General features: G+C 43.7%; 1 protein-coding gene across 1 annotated transcript in view; it reads left to right on the top strand.

Annotated features, from left to right (window-relative positions):
- Positions 1-22,187, top strand: part of Ak4 (adenylate kinase 4) — a 47,333-nt gene that overhangs the window by 8,617 nt on the left and 16,529 nt on the right. Inside the window, exon 2 of the mRNA XM_028778771.1 lies at positions 20,218-20,337. Coding sequence (XP_028634604.1) covers positions 20,218-20,337 — 120 coding nt within the window. The remainder of the gene's footprint in view (positions 1-20,217; positions 20,338-22,187) is intronic.

Genomic DNA, 22,187 nt, shown 5'->3' with positions numbered 1-22,187 from the left:
ATTTTTTTTTTTATTTGCACCACTGATCAGGGACCCTTTCTGGCACTGGTAATTCTTGGTACTTAGTCCTTAGTATGCAGGGAATATAACATCTGCCAGGGCCTGTGCTAGCTCTTTTGTTCCTGTTATAATTTACCTGCCTATGTACAGAGTAGCAGTTCTTGTTATATAATTTCTAAAATACGCAAATGGCCCCAGAGATTGAGCAACTTGCCCTAGGTCAGACAGCTAGAGAAACTCCTTCAAACCTGGGGTTTGTCTTCAGCTTGAATCACACACTACCTTCCTGACACTGGAGGATCTAGTAGAATGTGTTTCCCTCAAGTTTGTGATCCATTGGCCTCCATTGACTGCGTTTTTGTTTTTGTTGAGATTAAGTCTTGCCACATAGCCTTGGTCAGCTTGAAACTGTCTGTAGCCCAGGTTGTCTTGGACATTAGATTCTTCTACCACTCACCTGGTTAGAAATGCCATTTTGAGACAGTATCTTAATATGTTTGCCTGCTAAAACAAAATGTGTCACCCTGTATTTTAAAGCAACAGAAATTTACTTCAACATTGCTTGGAGCAAGTAGACAGAAATAGAGTCTTGCTATGTAGTCCTTACTGGCCTGGCTTGTAACTCAATGTATAGCCCAGGCTGGCTGTGAACTGGATCTTCCTGCCCCAGCCTCTCTTAACATGCTCGAATCACAGATATGTGCCACCTTGCCTGACCATTTCATACGTATCTGAAAGCCGGCAGGTTCCAGGTACAAGGCCTCTCGAGGATCTGTGATTCTGCGCTGGCTTGCTGAGCACCGCTCATATGCTAAAGGGATGAAGGGGGAGGGCTAAATGCTGCCTAAAGCTTTTTGTTGCTGCTGTTTTTGAAAATTTATTATCTATATTTATGTGGGGTGGTTGTGCACTCAGGGGTCAGAGGATAGCTTACAGGAGTTAGTTCTGCTGTGTGAGTTTCAGGGATTGAGCAGTAATTGGTCATCAGATGTAGTGGCAAGTGCCTGTCCCTTCTGAGCCATCATGCTGACTGCCTGCCCTTTTGTTTGTGACGTTGTCTGACCCCAGGTAAGCTTTAATCATTTATCCTCCTGCCTCAGCTTCACACTGAGTGCTGGGATTACAGGCTATGACACCACGCCCAAATTGTAAGTTGTTTCTCCCACCCTTATACTTTAAGTGAACTATATAGTTATACTGATAAACTTTACTATAAATTATAACTGAGCTATACCCCCAGCCCTCGCACCTTTTGTAATAGGCAAGGTAACCCCATTCTCAAGGGAGATCACAAGCTAATACCTTTAGAAGCCTTACCTTTAAAAATTGTCATTGACAGTTACCTTAAATCTTTAGGTATAGGGAATACATTTGACAAGCACAGCAGGTGGTAGAAAATCATAGCAACTTAGCTCTCCAAAAGTGCATTGAGGTGCAAAAAGTTGGGATGGCAGGATGGCACATACTCTAAATGCTAGCATTCAGGAGGCTGAGGCAGGAAGATTAACAATTTCAGGCTAGTTTGGGCTATTGTCACAGGAAACAAGTTTGGTAGACTAGAGATTTGTAGGGTTTTTGTTTCAGAAGCTCTACCCTCAAAACATTTTTAAATACATCTATGAAGAAGGTAGCATCACCCCCATCCCCCAAAAGGACCAAATAGGTCTAAAATAGAAACCATCTGCGGGATTAAAGAGGTAGAAATGAGTCTTTGTTGTAACAATGTGAGGTTTTCAGTATTGTGGGAGCCTAGTGTTCCTTCATTAGGCATTTATAGCAGTTTCTTAGGCACGGGGAGGCATGCATGCAAAACTTGTTCTCTGACCTTTCCGAACTTGGGGCTTATGGTTCAAGTTGTAGGTTTCATGATGTTCCAGTGAGGCCTGGTGCTGTGTGCGTGTGTGGGCGGAGTTTTGAAGTCAGTGATCAGGTGGGCCGGGGACATTGCTCTGCCTTAACGTTCCCCTGGAATGCCTTTCATTTTCTGAATCCGTTTTCAGCCTTGACTTTGAAGCTTTTCTCGCTGTTCCCATCACAGGTGGCTCTTTTCTGGGGGTTCTTCATACCATCTGTATCTTTAGTTCATTTTCTTCTCTCAGTAACAGGTTCCCTTTGGTTGTTAATAATGACTTCAGTCATAGTCTCTCACCATTTAAATAGTAAGTTAATTAATAGCAGTTGAGTTCAGAGGTTTTGAACATAACAGAGTGAAGTGTTATTTCTTATGTTTTATGTCCTGAGTTAAGTATATCAAGAAAGTAGCATACCACAGTGATGACTGGTCACTGGAAGACCACTACATCCATGGTGGGCAAGCATTGTACCACAGAGCTACAGCGAGGTCAGATTGAAGTCAGGTCTTTCTGAGATGTTTGAACTAAGCTCCAAGTGGAGGAAGGATCTGGCGTTCAAACATTGGCAGGTAGAGTGAACTTAAAGTGGAAAAAGAGGATTCTAGTTCTCTCTGTTCATGAGACGGATGGAGTACAGTAAGCTCAAGGTCTCTTGAGGGGTCAGGTTCTCGTTATAAGAAATTCATTTCTGTTGCTGCTGTTAATATATAAACCAGCTTTACTGAGATAAAGTTTGCAGACAGTAAAATTCTCCCTTTGAAAATGTTCAAATTAAGGGTCAGGGAAATGGCTCAGTAGGTAAAAAAGTACTTGCTATGCCGGCTTAATGATGACTTGAGTTCAATTCCTGGAACCCAGCACCCCTGGTAAGAGGCTGACATGCATCTTTAATTCCAGCACTCCTGCAGGCAGGTGGCACACTCACCTGGAAGCTTGTGGCACTGTTGTAGCACATGCACAAGAAACAAAAGAGACCCTACCTCAAAGCAAGACGGCTGTAGAGACTCAACTTCTGACATCCACACACTTCCCAGTGACCCACACCACAGAACAAAAATTCTGTACAAATCAAGCTAAGTGTGGTGGCACAGGCTACAATCCCAGCTTCAGAGGCAGAAGGATGTGAGTGAGTTCCAGGCCATGCTTGGTTTACAATAGGGAGGTCTCAGCTGATGTAATTTAGTAAGACTTTCAAAATAAATAGGCTGAGGCACAGCTCAGTAAGCTTGTCTAGCATGTATGTCGCTCTCTCTTTGCTCTTTACCAAGTCAGCTGAACGTGGGATCCTACATCTGTAGTCTCAGCATTTGAGAGGCTGAAGCAAAAGGATTATGAGTTCAAGGTCAGCATGACTATGAGATCCTTTCTTGAAACTAACATCAACAAAAAACCAAAACAAATCAACAACAAAAACCCAAAGAAAAGCACCTCCGGAAATGTACACACACCACATGGTATTCAGTCTATTTTACAGTGGTAATGCCACTCAGCACCTAATCATAATGGTTTCTTGATCTCAGAGACCATTAGCAGGTAGCCCATACCAGTCTCACATCTAATCCCTGGCAATCATTGAGACCTCCTGTGGGTTCTGGCCTTAGGTCTGCCTCTGCCTCCACAATGCTGGCCCTGCTCTGTTTTACATTCACACCAGCAGTAAGGATCCAATACACAGTGCCAATGGGAAGGGAAGCTTTGTCTGAGATTTGTATTTTGCCTCCAAATGGTGTAAAGTGGTTTGGGTTTGTGGAACTTGCCTTCCAGTGCCTATGACTGTATCTATGCTAGAAAACCCATCAGTTCAAATCTCCCCCTAGGTTAAAATGGGGTCATTCAGTTCTTAGTTTGGATATTTATTAGTCTCCTTAAAGAGAGCAGCTGTTACTTCTTGGTTAGAATAGCCAGTGTAAATTGAATATGTAGTCTAGTTCCAGTTTTGTTTTGTTTTTTCTTAAGCGGTAACTATGGATAACTAAGATATCATCCATAGTTATCGTAGATAACACCATTCTTTTATTTTTCCAAAGGAAGGTTGGTTTTTGGCTTGGCATCAACTCCAGTCCTTTAGTTTTAGGAAAATGAAGTCTGCAGCTTGGATGGAGGAAGTACAAAAATCTCTCTTCTACCAAGTTTTGTTTTGTTTTTTTCAGAGTTCTTAGGGACTAAACAGTACGAATAACAATGAACCTGGTGAGTTTTAAATACTCACTTTCTTAAATGTTTTAGAATTGGAAGGGATTTTAGGTCATTCTGCCCAAGTGGCCATTTTAACCTGCTTCCCCCTGCGGCAGCTGCTAGCTCTCCCCCTGGGCATAGATTGGGCTCTTCCATTGATGGATAGATCTGATTATTGGGAGATTTCCCCCTTACACAGAGATGCCAGCCACTTGTCTAGCTTCTGTCTTCAGTGTCACATAAATTGTATCCACTGGCTCTAAAGATACTGAAAGTATTTTCAAGGCACCTCTTCGCCAACTTGAGTGGTCTGTTTTCCTGAGAAAAATAGCCTAGTTTCTTACACTGTTGTTTCTGAGATTATCTAAACTTACTATTCTTTATTCCCTCCCTCCCTGTCTTGCCTTCCCTCCCTTCCAAGTGCATGTGTGCTTGCTGTGTGTGTGTGCTGCGTGTGTGTGTGTGTGTGTGTGTTCAGTACAGTCTGTAGAAAAGCTGCGCTTTTGATTGTGAATGAGTGAGTCAATTTATTAAGAATGTTGTAGCAAATAAGAAGTAACAAAGAAGTAGCAGACAGGAAACAACATCAGATCAGGTGCTCATGTGTTTGAGAACAGCCAGAAGGTGAGCCATTTCCACTAGATGTTACTCTTGTCTACTCCATGGTACAATGGCTACAGTGGGAAAGTCAGTGGTTCAGCTTCCCCAGGCAGTCAGCTGGACACACGTCTCTCCCTGCTGGATGCATGTCTAAGTCCCTGATTTGATGGTGTTAGCTCTACAAGCTCTGAATTGGGCTACGCAAAGCATCTTCACTGGATATCGAACACTTGATCTGATGCTGTTACCTGTCTGCTGACTTGTTAATTATTTCTTTGCACATGTGTGTGTGTATGTGTGTGTGCCCATATGAGTGCTTGAGTGTGAGTGTGTGTGGTTTTTTTTTTTTTTTTTTTTTTTTTTTTTTTTTTTTTTTTTTTTTTTGGTTTTTTGAGACAAGGTTTCTCTGTGTAGTCCTGGCTGTCCTGGAACTCACTCTGTAGACCAGGCTGGCCTTGAACTCAGAAATCCGCCTGTCTCTGCCTCCCAAGTGCTGGGATTAAAGGCGTGTGCCACCACCGCCCAGCTTTTTTTTTTTAGAAAGTTTATTTTTTTTTTTAAATGTCTTTCAAGACATGGTAGCTTGTTCTTTTATTTTTTTTTTATTTTTTTTTTTTGGTTTTTCGAGACAGGGTTTCTCTGTGTAGCCCTGGCTGTCCTGGAACTCACTCTGTAGACCAGGCTGGCCTCGAACTCAGAAATCCGCCTGCCTCTGCCTCCCAAGTGCTGGGATTAAAGGCGTGCGCCACCATCGCCCGGCTAGAAAGTTTATTTATTGTATTTGAGAACACTGTAGCTGTCTTCAGACACACCAGAAGAGGGCATCAGATCCCATTACAGTGGTTGTGAGTCACTATGTGGTTGCTGGGAATTGAACTCAGGACCTCTGGAGGAGCAGCCAGTGCTCTTAACCACTGAGCCATCTCTCCAGTCCCGTGTGTATGTTTGTAAGCCCCAAGTGTGTGCACTTACCAGAGGTCAGCTTTGGGTGTGTTCCTTAGGAACTATTCAGATGTTTTTCTTTTGCTTTTCTTTAAGGCAGGGTCTCACTGAGATCTGGGGCTCATCAGTTGGCTAGGCTGGCTAGCCAGTGAACCTCGGGAATCCAGCTGTCTTCCTAGTGCTGTGATTGCAAGCATGTGTTACCACGCCAAGCTTTTTATGTGTATTGGAATTGAGTTGAAGCCCTCATGCTTGTAGCAAACACTTAACTGAGCTATCTTATCTCCTTAGCTTGTAGATTTCTTTTCTTTCTTTTTTTGGTTCTTAAGTCAGGATCTTACTATGTTGACCAGGTAAAGGTGCACCCTTTCTTTATTGAGATATGGTTTGACCGTGTAGACTGGGACTCCCTATGCAACCTATGGTGGCTGGCCTTGAACAATTACTGTCACAAATATGAAATGTGTGCCACTATACCCTGCTAGATTTAAAAAACCAAAAAACCAACCCATTTACTATGACTCCATTTTGATGGCCAGCACCACCACCAAATGACTAAATGGAACCATTTTAGCTGTTGAAGGCTGTTGTATTCTATTTTCTCTCAATTTTCATGCTATTTCAGGCATTGTGAAGACTCTTTGTCCTACGTAGCCTAGTGAAACCCTCTGATATAACCAGTCGTGGTGGCTCACACTTGCAATCTTGTACTCAGGATGCAGAGATTGAAAAATCAGTGTGAGTGAAGTCCAGCCTAGTCAACAAAGTGTGTCCCAGGCCTGACCAGGATGGATGCTAGTGAGCTGCTATCTCCCTCCCCTTCTCCCTGCTCATAGGATTTGAGTCATAAGACACCAGCTATAACTATTCTAGGGTACTCATATCGTCTAGCCTTTGATTCAGGGCCTCTCTGCCAGGTCAAGAGTTAGGATGATTAGGGGCTGGGTATCTTCCAGTCAGATGCACCTTAAATGTTGGGGGGATTGATCAATATATTAACAACAGATTATAATTAGCCCAAAGTTATCTGTAATTGTTAGTTTATTTGAATTGTGTCCCATGTATTTCATGCATTATTTCTTATTTTGGTATGTGTATGTGCTTGTGTGTTTGAACCAACCTATGTGTCAGGAAGCCAGAAGTCAACCTTGGGTGTCATTAATAACTTCAGGCTTCATCTATCTTTTTTGAGACTTGATTTTTCTATTATGAGTGTAGGTGTATATATGTATGAGCACCACATGTGTGCGTGGGGCCTTTAGAGGACAGAGGAGGATGCTGGGTCTTCTGTAACAAATTCTAGGCGGTGTGACCCACCATAGAGGGAAGGGTTCTGGGAATGGAACCCAGGTCCTCTGCAAGAGCAACCAATGCTCTCAACTACTGAGTTTTCTCTAGATCTCCCTTTTTTTTTTTTTTTTTTGAGACAGGGTCTCACTTTCTTGAAACTCCTCAATTAAGCTAAGTTTGCTGCTTATTGAGCTCCAGGGATCCTCCTGTCTCCCGAGTGCTGGGATTGCAAGTACAAGCCACCATGGTGACTTTGTTATCAGCATACTGTGTGCTAAGCTCAGTTTCTCACACTTGCATGGCAAGCACTTTACTATTGATTGAGTTGTCTCCCAGCGCTGTAGTGTTAGCTTTCTAAAATCCAAAACTGTGTGTAAGTTAACTGTTTAGTGGGGCTCTCAGTGGCACCCACCTCGGCTCTGTGCTGTTGGGCGAGAAGGCCAACCTTTGTTGTCATACAGATGGAGTGATGGTGGAGCTACCTTGGAGGGTTAAGAGTGTTGACAGGGCTGTAATTGTTTAGTAATTGTTAGTAAGGCAAGTCAGGCACTGTTCATAGTAATGCGAGAGATACTGAGAAATAATGTACATCATAAAAAAATTAAATCTCTGGGCTAGGGAGATGGCTCAGTGGTTAAAAGCACTGACTGCTCTTCCAGAGGTCCTGAGTTCAATTCCCAACAACCACATGGTGTCTCACCAACCATCTGTAATAGGATCTGATGGCCTCTTCTGGCATGCAGGCATATGTGCAGATAGAACATGCATATGTATAAAATAAAATCTTTTTAAAAAGTTAAATCTCTATTAATGTGAGCTTTCATGTGGGTGCTGGGAACTGCATCCTGATTCTCTGGAAGAGTACTGTTGAGTAATCTCTCCAGTCATATTTTTCCTTTTCTTTAGATTTCATTTTTTATTTATGTGTGTGCATGTGTGGGTACCTTTGAGGTCAGAAGAGAGGTTACTGGATCCCATGTAGATAATGTTACAGGCAGTTATGAATTGCCGGATGTGGATGCTGAGATCTGGTCTTTGGTCTCTTTAGGAGTGGTAAAGGATCTTAACTACTGAGCTAGCTCCCTGGGCTCAATAGTTTTTAAAAAATTTATGATTTTAAAAAAATTATGTGTATATGTATGCGTATATGTCTATGTGGGTATGTGCACATGAATGCAGGTGCCCAAGAAGGTTAGAAAAGGGTATCTGGTCCCTTGGAGCTAGAGTTAAGAGGCAGTTGTGATCTGCCTGATGAGAGCTGGGAACTGAGCTTGGGTCCTCTGTAAGAGCAGTACTTGTTGTACTTAACTGCAGAGCCGTCTCTTCAGTTATGGAGAGTGCCAGTATGGTGGCTCATGTCTGTAATCCCAGCACGTAGGAAGCTGAAGCAGGAGGACTGCCGTGAGCTAGAGTCCAAATCAGCCTATATGATAATAAATTCCAGGACAGCTTGGGCTACAGAGTAAGACCTTGTCTTTTAAAGGGAGAAGGAAAGAAAGGAAGAAAGGAAAAAGAAAAACCTCCAACGATATAAGTAGTTTTAATATAGCAGTGAACAAAATGCCAACATTTTTGTCTATTTTTTTTGAGAGAAGTCTTGTTGCCACTCCAGGCTGGGGCACATGGAAGGAGGAGGCGGTTCACAGCTACACTGCTGGTATCTAGCACGGACACAGGTCAGGGTTCAAGAAATCCTGTGTCAGCCTACAGGGCAGGTAGCTGGTTCTGTAGGATGCACACATTGCACCCAGCTCAAAATGCCAGTTTGAGGTGAAGAGTTCCCAGCATTTGAGCTTAGTCAAGAGGGGAGTGGGGAGTTTTGGGGCAGTCAGGATTATGAAGCCATGCCTTAAGAAGAGTTGTTCTCTTCTATGGAGGTCAGAGAACAACTCTGGAAGTGCTTTGCTTCCATCATGTAGGACTCTGGGGCAAGGACCTTCACCCACTGAGACACCCTCAAGCCTCCAGAAGACCCAGCAGACTCGAGAATTGAGTTGAAGAAGCACAAGTTAGGTCCTGCTTTGAGTTAGAATTTTTGTAGCTTTTGGCGTTTCTGTTAGCATTGAAAAATATTTTAATAAATGGGCCTGCTGAGTGTGCATCTGGCGTCTGTAGTGGGCCCATTTATTACAGAAGTTCATGATAGCCGGAAGTTTGAAATAAACTTGAACGCAAAGTCTGTGTGTGGGCTATAGAATGAATTGTCATCCCATGGACAGTTGTAATAGACATTACTGATTGTCTGGCTAGTTAGGTGAAGGCAGGAGGCTGTGAATCTTCCCTGTCCTGCACTAGATAGAGGTGCTTTGAATGTCATACTGCAGCACTGACTGCTCTGGCTGGTGTGCAGAGGAGCTAGCCAAGCCCAGCCTGCTGCCTGAGACTGCTCTCCCCGCTCTGCTGTGACTGTGAAAGGCAGCCGCAGATGGTGGACCAGCTCTGGCTGGAACTGCTGTTGGCTGCAGGATGTTCTAGGGACAGAAGCCAGGAACTCACTGGAGCTGGCAAGCGGTGTTTTGGGGCCTTAAGAGAATATTTTTGTCCTTGTGGTTCTGCTGCTGTTTTACTTTTTATTGTTGTGGAAATAGTCTTTCTCTGTAGCTCAGTTTGCCCTGGAACTCACTGTGTAGCCTAGACTAGGGTAGCTCTGAAACTCAGCCTCAGTCACTGTGGCTGGCACTTTTAGTTATCTCTTAAATCTGTCCAGTGATGAGTGGTTACTGAAAAGCCAGAAGAAGTTGTAAAACCAGCTCTTAACACTCTGCTATGAAAGGTCCAAGTGTTAGGAAGTGCAGACCAGGAGTCTGTTAGCGCTTCCTCATGGTCCTCTGAGGACCTGGTCCCCACTCATTTGTAACAGCGCCTCATCTTTGCTCTTGCTGTACAGACCAGGCTGGCCTGGAACTCATTCTTCTGCTTCAGCCTACCAAGTTGCTAAGATTGTAGATGTGCACTACCAGGCCCAACCCTATAATTTCAAAGTACACATTTATTTTATTGGTATTTACACAAAATCATAAGTGTAGTTGCTTTTAGAAGGTCATACAAAAGACAAAGAGTGAAGTAAACTAAATATCACCAAAGTGGGCATAAAAATATTGTCATTTATTTTATGGGTATGTCTGCATTGCCTGCATGTATGTCTGTACCATGTGTGCCATGGTGCCCTACAAGGTAGGAAGAGGACATTGGATCCTCTAAAACTGGAGTTACAGAAGTTTGTTAGCTTCTAGCTGGGATCTAGGAATTGAACCTGAATCCTCTGGAAAGTAGCCAGTGTTGTTAACCACTGAGCCATACATTTAGCCTCTTAAATAAACTTGTGTGCACATTTGCACATGTATGTGCATGCTAGGACATATGTAGAGATCAGAGGACAGCGTGTGGGACTTGTTTGACATTTTAAGCAAAGCAGTGGAATCTATTTATACTCTTGAAGTCGAGTGACTTTAACACAACTTAATTTTATTGGTTGCTTGCTTCACTTGCTGCCTTGGCTGGTGAGGAGTGTATCCTGCCCGGGTTTTAGTCCTCTCTGGAGGCTCTTAGATGTTCTGGTTTTTATAATGAGAAAGGGAGGGAAGTCACTGTTGCAAATATGTCACTCTCTCCATGCACTCTTTGGAGAGCAGCCCGGGCATTTCTGACCTGTGTGCCTGTGGTGTTTTTCTCCTTTCTCTGGCAGCGGAATAAGTGTGAATGTTTTGAAGTGTCTCTAAAATTAGTCTCCTTGGTAGAGAGCATTCAACTTCAGGTATGTGCTATTTGAAATAGCAATGTGGCCTTGAAGACCAGAGACTTTAGAGTAAACTTATGTATAGGTTGAAATCAAGGGGTTGGTGCCGTTCAGGCTATTTGATGAATAAGGGAAATACCTGGGGTGTCTAGGTGATCTAATGCCTGTTGGAATATAAATAACCATGGGAATGGATTATCCCTCCAGGATGCAGGCTAGCAGTTTACTGCTTCTTTAATTTTACATTTCATGGATATGGATGTTTTTCTGCATGTATGAATGTCTGTACCACTTGCACACCTGTGCCTGAGAAAGCCAGAAGAGGGCCTTGGATCCTTTGGAACTGTAGTTAGGATGTTTGTGAGCCAGTGTGTTCTGTCTTCTGCAGGAGCACTCAGTACTTTTAACCACTAAGCTATCTCTTCAATACCTAGTTTACTGGGTCTTAAATCCATTGTTTCCCCCCCACCCCCTTTTGGTTCTGGATCAGCTTGATCTGAGATTTAAGAGATTATTAAGTCAGCACAAATCCTGGTCACATGTTGAGTCTTTCTGGCAAGGTATAATAAGATGTTTTATATAAGGAATAGATTTCCTAACACATTTGACTATTCTCAAGTCTTCTAGCATTGTCTGTTACATTGAAAAGATGCAAGTCAGGCTGACTCAGTGGTTAAGAGCACAGACTATTCTTCCACAGGACCTGAGTTCAGTTCCCTGTAATGACATTGAATGGATCACAACTGCCTATATCCTATATTCAAGAGGGATCTAACACCTGGTACCTATGGGCACCCGATACTCACATGCACATACCTACCTACCTCACCCACATAATTAAAAAATATAAAAAAAATCTTAAGTGGTATATGCCTATGATATCAGCTGTTTGGGTGACTAGCAACATTGTGGCATGGCATATCAGACACTACTGTCACTCATCACAAGCACACTGTCTAGCCATCGCCCACCCTGTCCTAGAGGTCAGCATGTAGATGTCCTGCCCTGCGTCCCCTTTCCAGGCTTCCAGTACCTCCTGGTTTCTTACCTATATCCCCCACTGAACCTCCCTTGACTCCCTGGCTCTACCTCCTGGTCAAAGACCCTCTGCTTGTTCCTTGGGCAGCCAGACTAGAGGACGCAGAAGAAGAAGCTTGGACACTTGGCTTTTTAAAAACTTGATTAAAATTTTAGATAAAGTTATCTTCCCCATAAGGGTCTCTAAGAAAGGGCAGAGCATTATAGGTATTTGAATCTTTTATTGTTCTATCTATCTATCTATCTATCTATCTATCTATCTATGAACTTGTGGGGCCCAGTTTTCTGCTGTTCTGTGGGTTGCGGAGAGCAAATGAAGGTTGTCAGCCTTGATGGCAGCACCTTTACCTTTGATAGACTTGCTAGCTTGAGGATTTGCCTTTCTCTTGTCTAGGGTAGATTTTAGATGTTTATTTTTTATTTTTAATATATTTTTTATTTTTTTATTTTTTTGGTTTTTCGAGACAGGGTTTCTGTGTAGCCCTGGCTGTCCTGGAACTCACTCTGTAGGCCAGGCTGGCCTTGAACTCAGAAATCCACCTGCCTCTGCCTCCCAAGTGCTGGGATTAAAGGCGTGTGTCACCACCCCCTGGCTAGTTTTATTTATCACCATGGTCATCATCATCTTCTTTTTTTGTTCTTTATTTGCAGCATTGAAAAAATACTGACCAGGTGTGGCAGTGCATGCCTATAACCCAAGCACATGGGAGGCTGAGGCAGAAGGATCATTAACCAATTTCAGGCCAGCCTGGAGTGCATACAGGATCTTGTTTTGTTTTTTAAGGTGATGGAGCCTGGAGAGATTTTTTTTCTGTGTTTAAGAGCACTGGCTATTCTTGCAGAGGATCCAGGTTCAATTCCTGGCATCCACATGGTGGCTCAAAACTATCTATAACTCCAGTTTTAGGAGATTCCATGCTCTTTTCTAGTTTCTGGGCACCAGGCACATGGTGCACAGACATAACATATAGGCAAAACATCCATACACATAAAATAATAACTTTTAAAAAGTGAAGGGACATCTGGTTCCATGAGGCTTTAAATGGCTCAGTCAGCTGAGCAGAGTTCTTCCCCTGAGAACAGGAAAAGAGTGCTTTGGTGAAGAAAGACTATAGACCGAGAGTCTGTAGTTACGTGAGGTTACATGAGGAAGTTGGCAGGGAAGGCCTTTCTTTGAAGGCTTTGTTCTAGTGAGGTGTCTGCAGGAAGACTCTGGGATCCCATTCTGTGGGATCCAAGAGTTGGCAGACATGTTCTATCTCTGCATTTGAAACTGCACACTAGGGACAGCAGTGTAAGCACAGCTTAGCTCTTAGAAGAGGGCAAGGGTTAGGAAGACTACTTTTAAAGACAACCATCCCTGTAGCCCAAACCACCTGGGCATTATGGTCTTCCCCTTGGTAGAAATAGCTTCACTTCGTGAAACAAACAAACAACAGCGACAACAAAATACAAAAACCAAAGGGGGGAGGGAGAAGGAAATCAGGCATAACAGAAAGTTTATAGGTTTTTATGGAAAACATTTTAATTTTTGGTTCAAGAGGGGAGAGGGCAGGGGTAGGATCTTGCTTTAGCCCAGGCCGGTCTCACTTGTAACCTACCTGCTTTACTGTTCTTAGTGTAGGGGTTTTAGTTGTATGCTACCATGCCCAGCTAATACCTCTTTGTTTCAAAAATCAAATAGTAGCCTTTACCATAGTTGAGATAGTTACTGTCAGTCCTTAGATTTTGCTTTTAAAATTTATTTTAAAGAACATTTATTTATTTATGATCTGTTTGACTGTATGCCCTATGTGTGGATGCCTGCAAAAGCTAGAAGAGGGCATCAGATTCCCTGGAGCAGAATTATTTGAGGTACCTGACATGGGTGCTGGGGTCTGAATCCAGGTCCTCTGCATGGGCAGCAACAGCCGTTAACTGTGGCGCTATCTCTCCAGCCCCAGATCTTAGTTCTTAGTGGGTACTGCTGTTCCTATTGCTGCCAACTGCTGTGGCTGAAGGGTGACTGACTGTGGGCTGGCCTGTTAGTGTGCCACAGGGCCCCCTCCATGGCTAAGGAAACCCCGTGGGAAGTCTTGACATCAGTCCTCGCTCCTCTTCCCACCCTGTTTTGGGAGGGTGTATGCTGGCCACTTTTTTGGTTTTCAGTTTTAGTTCTCCGCTAGGTTATGAGAAAATTGAAGGACAGAGAGGGGAAAAGTCGGGCCTGAGCAGCTGTGGCAGCTTGTCCCACCTGCGCAGAGGCGTGGAGAACTGTGGCTCTTCGAGCTGATCCACAGCCAAGATACTTGCTGCTCAGGGGGTGGCTCGACAATTGCATGTCAGCCTTCTGCCATGACCAGGAATGACTTTGGGTCAGATTAGAAATGAAATTCCTCTGTTCTCTGAATGGGGGTAGTCACTGTTCTGGGATCAGGTTTCAAGGATGCTGTTCTTTCTTTGTTTGCAGAGAAAGAACACCAGGAAGGAAGAAAGTATAAGCCCCTCCTCAGGACCGCTGTGCCTGGTGTGGGTACCAGAGCAGATTTGTAGCTTGACCCTGAAAACATGCTTCAATACTCTGAGCCTAATAGTCTTCTAGTTCTGGCTGACTTCCAGAGTACTTGTCCTTATCTGTTTCCTTGTGGTCTTCTGCTGCCTGTTTTTCTTGGCTGCCTGAGAGGCAGTGTGTGGTACTCCACCAGATGTTCATAGTGTGTTTTATGAGTGCATATGTTCAGGTACAGGGCCAAGAAAATACTCAGGATGTAGATGTTTGCGTGCCTAATGAAATTCTATCATCTTTTTATGATTTATGTTTTAGAAAATGAGTGTTTGCACTGTTCATTAAACCAATAGGAAGGGTCAAATAATTGATGTATGTGGGAGAAGGCTGTGCTTCCCCCCCCGACCCCCGTGTGTGTGTGTAAAATGTGTGAGCCTGCTCATGTGTGTGGCTGTGTGAAGGTGTCATCAGGAGTCTTCCTTGATTACTAGACACCTTTATTGAGGGAGAGCTTGCTGTTGGGGTCTAGGCTAGCCAAATTCTCTAGGGATGCCTTGTCTCTACTTTCTGAGCTCTGTGGTTAAGGCCTGGCCACATCCACTCATTTGTGTGGGTTCTTGGGATCTGAACTCTGATCCTCACAACTGCATGGCAAGCCCTTTATCTATGAACCCCCCAGCCTTGGACATTTTTTTTTTTTTTTAAAGTCAGGGTTTCATGTAGCTCTGACTAGCCTGAGGCTCTGTAGTGAAGTAAGTCCTTGAGCTTTTGGTTGATCTACATCCTCCCTTCAAGCTGGGGCTCCAGGTGTACACTGCCATGTCTGGTTTCTATAGTACAGGGAGATGGAACTCAGGGCAGACTCTGCATGCCAGGCAAGCACTCTACAAATGCAGCCACATCCTCCATTCTTGACACCGTTATGTGTGTGTATGCTGTAAAGGGGTGTTTGGGGATGAATGTCGGTGACATTTCATAGGCGTGCCCCCCCCCCCCTTGTTTTGTGAGGTAGACCCTCTCCCTAGGACCTAGGCTGGTTCACTGAATTAAACTGACTGGACCACAAGCTCTCTGTTACCTCCTTCCTCAGCACCGAGATTATAAGCACATGTTACCATGCTTGGCTTTTTACATGGGTGAGCACCACTGAGCTTACCTCTTCAGCCTGTTATTTGTAGTTGGTTCTGTGTGCACTTGGGTACTGTGGAGGTCAGAGAACAGTTTGTATGTATGAGTCCCCTCTACCACAGGTCAGACTTGGCAGTAAACCCCTTTACCTAAGATTTTCTAAAATATTTTTTTCTAAAGCTTTCAGATATATATATCTGCATATCATATATGCATTTTTTTCCTTCTGATCTGCTCTTGACCCTCTTCTCTAAGACTTTTAAAGTGTTTTTATTTTTTTTTTCAGACAGGGTCTCACAATGTTGCCTTGGCTAGCTTAGATTTTTTGGCTTAGATTAATTAGGGTTCTTTAACACTTCAACCTCCCTTCTAGTCCACCTACCAGAGGTAAGAGAAAAGAAAGGTTAATAGGAAACAGGGTTTATAGACCTGCTTAAAGGAAGTTCTTTGGGGAGATCCCAGTCTTTGTTGTCAGGATATCAGCAGTCCAGTTTAAAACATCAAATAAGAATCAATAGTGGCGGGCTGGAGAGATGGCTCAGTGGTTAAGAGCACTGACTGCACTTCCAGAGGTCCTGAGTTCAAATCCCAGCAACCACATGGTGGCTCACAACCATCTGTAATGAGATCTGATGCCCTCTTCTGGTGTGTCTGAAGACAGCTACAGTGTATTCATATATAATAAGTAAATAAATAAAAAAGAATCAATAGTGGCATGGCAGTCCAGTCTAATTGGCAAACACCAAACATGAGTCAGTTTTCAGAAGAAACTGTGAGGCCCTGCTGAATCAGCAAGAGTCTGTGGAAGTGGCAAAGAAGCAGCCAGAATATCACGAGAAATTCTTTGGTGAGTTACTCTCTATGAAGTCATAAGTTAAGGCCAGCTACACAGTGCAAGGTGAACCAATGCCAGAGCCTTGTCACTCTGTCTGTGGGGTCATATTTATATTCTTTCTAGACATCACAGTTCCTCTTACGTGTCTGCTTCAGCAAAACATCACATGACATAACTGAATCTCCAAAGAAATCAGAAATTTCCACTTTAGTGGCCTAGAACTTGGCTGTGTAGATCAGGCTGGCCTGGAACTCAGAGATCCAACCCCCTCTGCCTCCTGAGTACTGGAATTAAAGGTGTTTGTCACCATGGATGACTCACATGTTTTCTTTAGCAAAGTAATTTGAAGGGTAAACAGTTCATAGGAGGACTGACTCTGTTTTTCAAGTAAGTGCCTGAATATTCTGGAGAGAGCAAGAATGAGTCTTTGGGATCAAAAAGCTACAGTTTAGGGATGATCAGGCCTCTTAGACCTGTGCGTGTTGGAACTATCATGTTTTGTCATCGAGTTTGCAGAAGGAATGATACTAAGGAGAGCCCAGTTTCTTTTAATTTTGTCCCTTTCACATTGTGTTTGGTGCTTACAGGGTGTTCAGTCTCGGGAAGGAATTGATTCCCTGCCAAGGTCTTTCTTCAGAGACATTGAATGGGCACAGAATGTTTGTCTTTAGTGACCTAGCTAGGCATCACAGGAAGTTGCTGTATGGTGGACATTTGACTAGCTTATCCTCTGAATCCAGTTTGCTCTCACTTAGAACAAAGAGGCAGACAGACAGACAGACAGACACACACACACAGACACACACACACACGTTGGGGGGGGTTATTATCTAGCCAAAGAAATAGAATATTATGGTACAAAACACTACCTTTTAAATGCCTGCTTCCCACCCTGCTCCTGCCAGCCACTGCCTGTATCTTAGCCTTGATTTCCCATATAGTTTTGTAATATGTAACTCATTGTTAAAATAATTCTGTCTGCTTTCAACTGCTGTATAACTGGCCAGATCCTTTAGGAAGAAAAACATACAATTTCCTTATATTAGGATTTTATCAGTAAAAGGCAGATGGGCATTGTATTACTTTTCTGTTGCTGTGATAAAACACCATGACCAAGGCAGCTTATAGAAGGAAGAATTTATTTCAGCTTATGGTTTCATTGAGATAAGAGTCCATGGCAGGAAGGCCTGGCAGTAAGTCATAGGCATGGTAGCAGGAATGGGAAGCTGAGAACTGACGTCCTTAAGCACAGGCACACAGCAGAGAACAGACTGGAAGTAGGCAAGCCTTTGTATGTGTAATGCCCATCTGCAGTGTCACCACTCCTCCAGCAAGGCTGTATCGCCTACACCTTCCTTTTTTTTAAATTTATTTTATTTTATTATTATTATTATTGGTTTTTTGAGACAGGGTTTCTCTGTGTAGCCCTGGCTGTCCTGGAACTCACTCTGTAGACCAGGCTGGTCTTGAACTCAGAAAAGAAATCCACCTGCCTCTGTCTCCCAAGTGCTGGGATTAAGGGCGTGCACCACCACCGCCCAGCTGGCCTACACCTTCCTAAATCACACAACCTAGTGTGAAGGGATGTCGGTAGCAGTGGTGCTTGTGCCACTGCATATGGGAGGTCAGAGGGCACCATGAGGGAATCAGTTCTCTCTACTGTATAGATCCTGGGCATCTCTCAGGTTGTTAGGCTTAGTGGCCAGTGGTTTTACTGGTGACACCATCTTGCCAGGTTTTTTTTTTTTTTTTTTTGACAGGTTAATCTTAGGTGGCCTGGAACTCACCCTGTATACCATGCTGACCTTGAACTTGTATGTAGCAATCTTCCTGACTTTGTCTCAAAAGTATTAGGGTTATAGGTATGTTCTACTACATCTGGTCTTTGTAATTTAATTGCAGTAATTACTGACTTTATTTTTTTGCCCATTGATAGAAATTGGTGTGGCATTTTGCTGTTGAAAGTTTTAAGCTTTGAGACAGGCCAAGTGGTAGGCTGGTGCAGGGTCTGGTGTCCATCACATCCCAGCTCAATGAGTTCTTAATGGAATCGCAAGCCACAAGACCAGCAACCACATCCAGGCCCAGACAGTACGAGTGCACCCTACACAGTGCCTTTCCTAGAAAGAGGCATTTTCTTTTCATCTTACAAATGTTCACAATGGGTTCTGCCGATTTGCAGCTGGCTGTGTGGTATACTTGACCACAGCAATCTACTAGTTGCTTCCATGAATGTGTACAACCGTAAAACCTCAAACAAATGTGAGCTAAGAGAACTCTGAAGCATGAATATTTGGACCGATGAGCCACTTGGCTAAAGCTCTATAGATTTCAGTTTAAAATTTTAGCCAGGAAAGTGGAACACATTTGTAATCCTGACCCATGGGATGTTGAAGCACATGGATAGAGGTCACTTTGTGTAACTTAGAGACACCCCAGTTTAATCTGGCACCCCTTCCCCTGCATGTGTGTGAAGACAGACAGACAGAATGGGAGAGAGAATGAACAAACGATGAATGAATGAATGTGTATTCAATTTTTGGACTCCTTGGGAATTTGATCAGCTCTGTAATTCATTAGAATATGCTGGCATTAGCTTTTTAATGAGGACTTTTTCTTCTAGGTAACCTGGCCAGGGCAGGTACAGGGCCAGTTTTGGTGATGACCTGTTTTATGACAAGGGGCACTTTTCTAGAGGGCTTTCTTCATGGGCTAATCCTGATGGCTGTGGGTCTTTGTGGTAGGTAGAAGTTGAGAGCTGTGTCTTATGTCATGGCAGTAGACATGTTGCCTGTCATCCTTGGGTGAGGCCACAGCTGCCTGAACTCTTTGGAGCACTGCGCTGTTCTTAACCCTTCTCTCTGTCACACACTGGGGTGAGAATGCTGGAAGCCTTCCCTGGGTTATTTTAATCTTGGTTTGAATCAAGCCAAGGGACTCTCTCAAGGGACATGTGAAGGACGCCTTCCCTTGCTTCTGCTTCTTGCGTCAAGCTTGGGACCCTCTCAGCCTTCTTTGCTTGACTCATGCCATCCTGTTCCAGTGTACTAGAACTTTGAGTTTGAGTTTGTACTAGGCCCCTCAGTCTAAGTAACTGGTCTTGGGTTTGAGGGTGACCTTTTTAAAGCTGCTTTAAAGGCTATGCCCTCCACACGTAACACCATATCTTAGGGGTATGTCTTCCACCCGTGAGGCTTGAGGGTCCTCCATGTATGCTGAGTGCCCCCAATCACCTGAAGTGTGCTTCCCAAGTGTCTTCTCACTTCCTTCCCCTGGGCTAGTGAATGAATGACCAGGACTGTAAGGTGCTCAGTGTTAGTGCACTTGTCTGCATATGAGCCTCTGTGCTCACCCCCAGCACTGACCCACATAGCTAGCCACTTGTTCTAGTCATTCTCAGTGACTAACTCTTTTGAATGAGATGCTATCTGGGATATGAGATAATAGCTCAGGGTCTTATGCAACCCAGCAGGTCTCCCAGGGAATGGTCGAGCCTTCTTCAGCCCTATTCTTGTCATTGTCCATTGTCCTGGTGACCTCCAGTGCTTCTAAGCATTTTGTATCCAACCTCCCTCCTTATTTTAATCTTGGCCATTCCTTTTCTTGTATTTTTGCTTGTGATATCTCAGAGTTGCTTTTTATAATCTTCTAGGCATTTAAAAAGCAGTGCTCCATAGTAAAAAAATCAATATTAAATAAAGCACTGTGATAGTTTCCTTCATTCACCTTTGCCACAATGTCATGGATGATGAACCAGAAGGCTAAACTGCCAAGAGTGTATTAAGTTCTTTTTCTCCCATATTTTGGAAAACAGCTCTCATGTAGCTGAGGATAACTAACACTGAACCTCTGCTCCTCCTTCGTATGCCTCTTAAGTGCTGGAATTAGGCTTGTGCCAATGCTACCATCTTTGAAGCCTTTTCCTTTTCCTTTTCCTTTTCCTTTTTTTTTTTTTTTTTGAGACAAGGTTTCTCTGTGTAGCCCTGGCTGTCCTGGAACTCACTCTGTAGACCAGGCTGGCCTCGAACTCAGAAATCCACCTGCCTCTGCCTCCCAAGTGCTGGGATTAAAGGCATGTGCCACCACTGCCCGCCTTTGAAGCCTTTTTGAGTGTTTTTTTCCCTCTCTTTAACAGAAGTTGGTGACGTCGCAAAACAGTACCTGGAAAAAGGTCTTTTGGTTCCAGATCATGTGATCACACGTCTAATGATGTCAGAACTGGAGACCAGGAGTGCCCAGCACTGGCTGTTAGATGGTGAGTGGGTGATGAGCAGGCTGGACTTGGGCACCCTTCATCACTCTTATAGTGTTTTTACGGTTTATTAGCTGTTCCTTTCCCCAAATCTGTCATTGATTTAATATTATAATTTGACGGGGGAAGCCTGTCATTTCCTTGGTTTACATTCTGAGATGAACTCACTCTGTGTAAACCATATTAAATTAAGATGCTTTTCTATTCACTGGCATTGCAAAAATTCCAGCTATGAGTTTTCTTGTTTTTCATAGATTAACAGAGATGGGATATCCAAAAATCCTATATTGACTACGTAGGAAATGATTATAAAAGTGGTAGCCTCAGTGTGAGGGCATCTGCACTTGGGAGGCCAAGGCAGGGGATTACAGCAAGCTGTAGGCCAGCCTGGACTGTAATACATTCTAGGCCACTGGATTACAGAGTGGGCCTATGTATATGTAGTGCCGTGCATATTTATGATCCAGCCATTCCATTCTGCATTTCTACCAGGGGTGTGTCTTCAAGGACTCCATTTTTGGCAAATAGTTTAAGACTTTGTTTGTTTTAAGGTGCTAATATCTGTCTCAGCAAAGGAGAAATCTGTGTAAAGAAATGTTTTTTTTTTTTTTTTTTTTAATAGCTGCAAATACTATAAGAGAAAACACTTTACCTTTCTCCAAGGATACAAGGGAAGAAAATCTTTTACTGATGAAAGGGTTAGGTTAAATTTTTTTTTTTTTGAAAAGGTGAGTAGGGCTCTGAAGAGATGACCCAGTGGTTAGCAGTTGCTGGTCTTTCAGGGGACCTGTTTGGTTCCCTGCAAAGCATAGCCGCTCACTTGAACCTAACTCCTGTTCTAGGTGTTCCAGTCCTTTCTGGCCTTCCTGGGCATTGGGCATGTACATGGTATCCATGTGCACATGCAAGCAGACACATTCACACACATAAAATACAGTGGATGTCCCCCTGGTGGAAAAGGTGTGGATTAGAAAATATGCATTTGAGGGGGAGGGTAGATAGAGAGTCAGTGCAGTGGGGAGTCAGCTGAATGTTTGCTGAGCTTTCAAAAAAGGCAAAGAAAGTCCTTTTGTTTTTGTGCATGTTACTCAAATTTTATGTCACTGTTCAAATAACCAAGAAAAGCGTTCTAATGGAGAAAGACTTGAAATACTTTTAAGAGTTTCATTATGAACTTTTGTACATAAATGTTTTGATCACATTTACTCTTCATCTGTTGTCCCACTCCAGCTGATCTCCCCCCTTTCCCAACTAGACCTCTTTGTAATTTTCTGTTAAATTTTTGTTTTTGATGTGCCCCAGTGCATTCAATTAAGGAGCATAGGTGAGGGCTTATTTATAGGAGACTGAACAACTTACCACCAGCTGCACCACTGAGGAAAACTCTCTTCCTTCTGGAGCTGCCCCACTAAACTGTCTATATAAGTCCTCAGAGAGTGGCAGAGCCTTGTGAACCTCTCCAGGATAAAACTCGGATGGGCCCAGTCTAGGCGGGTCAAAAGTGCCAAGAAGCTAGCATTTGACAGCATCCCTCCTTCTGGCTCTTAGGCTTCTCCCCCTATTTTAGTTAGGGTTATGTTGTGATGAAACAACACAACCAAAAGCATCTTCGGGAGGAAAGGGTTTATTTGCTTGTACTTCCACGTTACAGTTGTCATAGAAGGCAGGCAGGGTAGGGACCTGAGGCAGGAGCTCATGGAGAGGCCATGGGTTCATTCGCACGCTTGGTCTGCTTTCATGTAGCATCTAGGACCACCAGCCCAGGAGTGGCACCATCCACAATGATGACCACCAGCCCAGGGGTGGCACCATCCACAATGACCACCAGCCCAGGGGTGGCACCATCCACAATG

This window comes from Grammomys surdaster, unplaced genomic scaffold, assembly GCF_004785775.1.
Source record: "Grammomys surdaster isolate TR1022 unplaced genomic scaffold, NIH_TR_1.0 341, whole genome shotgun sequence".
Classification (NCBI taxonomy): domain Eukaryota; kingdom Metazoa; phylum Chordata; class Mammalia; order Rodentia; family Muridae; genus Grammomys; species Grammomys surdaster.
This window is presented reverse-complemented; position numbering and strand designations above follow the sequence as displayed.